The sequence below is a fragment of the Nansenia antarctica genome (genome assembly GCF_963989245.1).
Source record: "Nansenia antarctica genome assembly, chromosome: 1".
Classification (NCBI taxonomy): domain Eukaryota; kingdom Metazoa; phylum Chordata; class Actinopteri; order Argentiniformes; family Microstomatidae; genus Nansenia; species Nansenia antarctica.
Window position 1 is genome coordinate 13,729,480 of NC_137674.1, and position 4,981 is coordinate 13,734,460.

The following is a 4,981-nucleotide window of genomic DNA, read 5'->3' on the forward strand; positions in this document are numbered from 1 at the left end:
TCACAAAACAATTTGTTTTCTTTTAGCTTGTTTAGTATGCCATTCGAACAGGAATAATATCTGTCATAATAATTACCTAAGATAGCACTATTAGCTATTCAATGTTGATGTATAAACAAAATATTTATGAATATTACCACAAGTCTGGTGGCTGTAGCTTAATGCTAGGCTAGCCTAGGCTGAGTGTGTTTACATGGTTGTATAGAATGGTAGAGTCCATGAGCCTTTGCAAGTGAGAGTAGTATGGCTGTAGCTAGGCTCTAAAGTAGCCCACACCATAGGTGTGCACAAAGGCCAGTGTTCCTGGTTGTGTCTGCTGGTTCAGTGGACACAGGCAAGTCTGAGCATGCAGTCTTAATGAGATCAGTGGGGTGAGGCAGCCAATAGTCAACATATCATTACACTCACATGGAACCAATGAACATCCTTATACTCATTCACTCCTATGTCTGCCAACCCTCATGACAAAACACATAGTCCTACCAGTAGGCTACACAACAAGCATCTAGAGGTTTACATCATTGCAGTACTGTTCAGAAACAGCCCCCTCTCAATGTCTTACGACTCCATCCAAACTGGAGTTAATAGTTCAAGGGAAGCAAGGTTAGGCTATAACAGCGACTTGTGATGTGAGACAACGACAGACCCCTATACATATTCATTTCAATCTGATATTTATTTATTTTCCCTTTCCTTCCACTTCCTCAGTGACTATTTATCTCATTACAGCAGTCGCCATAGACACATGAAGCGTCAGTGCACCATGGCCGATAAGCACGGTGCTGGCAGCTGACCGGCCCTTCCCAGCATCCCTCTCTCCGATGGAACCCAAGGGCTGCAGCAGGCGATGGAAGACCCGGATCCCAGAATTTATCCACAGTGGGACAGGGACAACGACTTCCTCATCCCAGTATTTCAAAGACAAAGACAGGGACAGGGATATGGAAATAGGGTACAAGGGGATAGGGGACACGGAGAGGGGGGGTCCCAAGAAGAGTGTTAGCATGGCGCCCACCTCCAGGTATATGAGCGATAGGAGGCAGTACTCTGTAAGGAAACCACTGATCACCTCAGAACAGCAGACCTCCATTCTGAAGACGTCACATCTACAGGAGCACCCTAAAAAGGTCAGGCACCACGTGGAAGCATAATTACATAACTGTAATTAATGTTCTGAAATAAATTAAATGCTTAGAAACTACTACTGTCCCACTACTGCAAATTTAAAAGAATGACTACTATCTGCATTGCCACTAGTCATATCATCATGATGGTAACAATTATCATTGCATGTTAGCTTAAGATGACTATTCTTTACACATAACCCTATCCCTTCACCATAGGAGCAGCAGTGGAGTGGTAGCAGAAATGAAGCACATCATCGTCATAGAGAGACAGACTTCCACACCAGACGGGCCGATAAGGAGAACCCAGACAGCCATAACCCCTCTCAGGCAGACCTGTTGACCTTCTCAGCCTCCAGAGAGGACCTCCACAACCCTCTGCGTGTGTCTGACCTCCGGGCCTGGCTGTCCCACGAGGAGCCCGCCTTCGACTCGCCCTACGTGGGCAACAGGCCTGGTCGACACAGCCACTCCAGCCCACCCAGGGAGTTCCATACCCTCCCCTTACCCCTCAGCCCAAGAGGGACCTCCACCCCCCTGTCTCCCCTCTCCCCCTCATCTTACACGCCCCACTCACACTCCTTCAGGCCAAGCAGGACAGAGCTGAGAGGAGGGGAAATACACCTTAACATGGGCTCCTCAATAGGCTCCTCCCAGAGCCGCTCCGCCCTGGCCCTCCACACCATGACCCCCCACCAGGCTAGCTACTGGGCCTGCGCCATCCCTCGCTCCCTGCCCCCCTCCCCGGACAGACGCTCCCCAGGTTGGGACCCGGATAAGGAGTACCAGACCCTCCTGGACTACACGTACCCCCTGAGGCCTGGCAGGGTGTCTGGTGGGTGGGATACGTCAGATATGGGAGGTAGGTCTCTGCCCCAGACGGACCCAGGGATCCAGGACTCAGGGATCGAGCTGGACCGCCTCTGCAGCTCCACCAGCCTATCAGGGTTGGACTTTTCCCTGAGTGGCACGTTGGGGGCGGGGACTGGCAGGATCAGGGAGAGGGGGCCGTCGGGTGGAGTTCAAAGGTCGTCCGATCTACACAGAGTCTCACACTCCAGATCCTCTGACGGTCTTCTCTCCAGTAGCCCCTCCTCCTCGGCGGACCCCATCGGTCTCTCCGTGGAGAGTCTGGACTGTGGTTGGGTTGGGGGTGGCGGCGATTACCACTACCGCCAACACGGCGCGTTATCCCACTCAACCTCCTCAACCACCTTCATCCGCTCCACAAGTGTCCTTCCCCAGCCGGGGAGCCTGAGAGGAGGGGAGTTGGACGAGGAGTTCTGGCCTCTCCCAGAGAGGCTGGAGGAGTTCCAAGTGTTGTCCCAGCAGGTGAGGGAGGTGACGGCCCAGCTCAGCCAGCCTGTCACAGCCAGCTGGGAGTCTCTGGTGAGGGGCAGCACCTCCCTCCAGTCCTCCGTGACACTGGCTGAGAGACGAAACGCAGAGGAAGAGAGAGAAGAAAGAAGAAACGCAGCAGAGGAGAGAGAGGAGAAAGAAGAAGAGGGGGAGAAGAAGAAGGAGGTGTCCATTTTTGAAACACTTCAATACTTCAGTAAAGGTACGAGAATTGAAGTGTTCAAGCTCTGCTCGTCATGCATTTTGCATACAAAGACACAATATATCAAATGACACATCCCTTACAGGCATTATATTGTGTCTTTGGTCTTAAACATTTATTTTCTCTGCAGCGGCCCACAGTGGAGCCTCCACCCAGGCAGTGGAAGGTCCTGACCCCAGGGTGGAGGCAGGGGCTGCAGGCAGGGGAGTGAGCAGGGCCAGCCTGAGGCAGGTGGAGGCCATGGTGGAGCAGCTGAGTGGACTAGCTCTGTCTGAGGCCCAGGCCAGGAACCAGGGGGAGCAGGGGCACAGGGACTCCCTGATGCAGCACATCCAGGTACAGACACCCTGTCACATTATCAACATGGTGGGGTCATGGGGGGTCATGCTGGGGAGTCAGGTCTCTAACTACAATGGTAAGGATCTGTTACAATGCAGTACAATACAAATCAACTCAATACAATTGAATACAATACAATACAGATGAGATGAGAGGAAGGTGCAGGACTTTTTATGTGAAGTCAGGTGATTATTCACAAGATGGTGAAACACGGTTGGCACGGTGATGCACGGTTGGCAGTTAACTTGAATATGTACGATAGTCTATCCATATGAATATATTCAATACATATACATGCAACGCCGGCAGCATTTAGTCCGCCATCTCTCAATGAATAAACTGATAATGAATTCCAACTATTGTGGGGGCTTGGTTGGTTGCCGTGGTAAGTGAATCCCAGGACTGATGATGTTATTATGACCCGTCAGACCTTCTGCTCTAACCTGGAGGAGCTCATCCAATGGCTGTACACGGTGGTGGCGAGGATGGAGGTGCTGACTCCGCCCTCTGCGGACCTAGAGAGCGTCAAGTTGTCCTTGGCGGATTATAAGGTCAGTGGTGGTCAAAGGTCAAAGGTAGCAGTAGCTGTGTGTGCCTCAGACTAGGAAGTCTCAGTCCATCTAACAATGCCTTCATCTATACCACCTCATTCCCAATCTTTTCTTCTCCTTTCCTTTTTTCTTTCTCCCCCCCACCTCTCTCTCCCTCCCTCCCTCCACAGTGCTTTCAGAGGGAGGTAACAGCCCACCAGCCACTAACCACCTCTGTACTGCAGAGTGGACAGCTCCTCCTGGCTTGTATAAACTCCACATCTTCAGGTGAGGCTTCAAGATTCAGGTCCGCCTCAGTGTTGTACAGAGAGCAGTGGCACACTGTAGTAGGGATGTTCTGGTTGACCATGGTAACTCTATACCCGCAGTCCTCTCCTCTGTCTGAAACAGGAAACGCAGTGTGTGGAGAATGCGGCCATGCATGCATAACTGAGAGAGTGCTGTGTTGAGGTTATGTTCTCTCTCTCTCTCCCCCTTCCCTCCCATCCCAAACTGTCACATGTCACAGGCCAATAGGAAGGAATGTTTGGAGGTTGATTGTGAGACATACCACCGAATTGACCAATTTCTCTTTCACTTCCTATTTCTCCCTTTTGTCCCACCCCCATGGTCTCTCTCTCTCTCCTCCCTCCTCCAGTTTTGAAAGACACCCTAGCTCTTATAGACAGGCAGGCGCGGGCGCTTGAGACCCACGCGGAGCACCTCTTCTCCTCTATCCTCTCAGCCATGGACAGTCTGACCCGGGACAGTCTGACCCGGGCCCACTCGGCTCCCCCAGACCAGGGACACGGAGCCCTGTGAAGAAGAGGAGGCTGGTGCAGGGGACCCCGGGAGGATGGAGGTCCAGGGAGTCTGATTCAGAAAAGCTTCATTGTCCCCACACTTGGGCCATCGATCTGGTACATTAAAGACACAAGACGCATTCCTCTTTCTCTTTCAGCAATGAAGCCTGAATGGGAGGGCAGGTTGGTGGAGCAGTTTTGATGAAAGGAAAGATCCTTCCTCTCCTTTTAAGGAAATGACATCACTGACCCCTTGACTCAACGGTCACTAGGACCTGGAGAACCACTAGATTTGACTCATGTTTTATTATTTAAGTGCTTTTAAAATGTATGTTAATTAAAGCTTATCCTCCCCGTAGTCCTTCTGCTCCAATAGAAACAGCCTATTTATTATGTTTGGGTCGGCACGAGTTTCTAAGAATTAATACGGGTTTTGGGTATTTTGCAAGCAGTTACAGTAGGCCTATGACAAACAGAATTTTAGTTGGTATGAGATGTCTCTGTCCTCCTAGCCCATTAGTGAGACACTTCCTTGTTGTGACGGCATAAAACAAACCTACCCGCCTTTCTATTTGGCCTTGTTGGACGGAATGTTTCTTTCTTTCTTTTTGTTCTGATGTGAGT

At 50.8% G+C, this 4,981-nt stretch overlaps 1 protein-coding gene across 1 annotated transcript; it reads left to right on the forward strand.

Annotated features, from left to right (window-relative positions):
- Nucleotides 1-206: 206 nt before the first annotated feature.
- Nucleotides 207-4,376, forward strand: cep68 (centrosomal protein 68; the record flags this gene model as incomplete). Its single annotated transcript, XM_080531025.1, has 7 exons — nt 207-232; nt 776-1,127; nt 1,344-2,685; nt 2,816-3,021; nt 3,453-3,575; nt 3,746-3,842; nt 4,213-4,376. The coding sequence occupies 7 exons, from the start codon at nt 207-209 to the stop codon at nt 4,374-4,376; spliced, it is 2,310 nt and encodes a 769-aa protein (XP_080387151.1).
- Nucleotides 4,377-4,981: the final 605 nt, after the last annotated feature.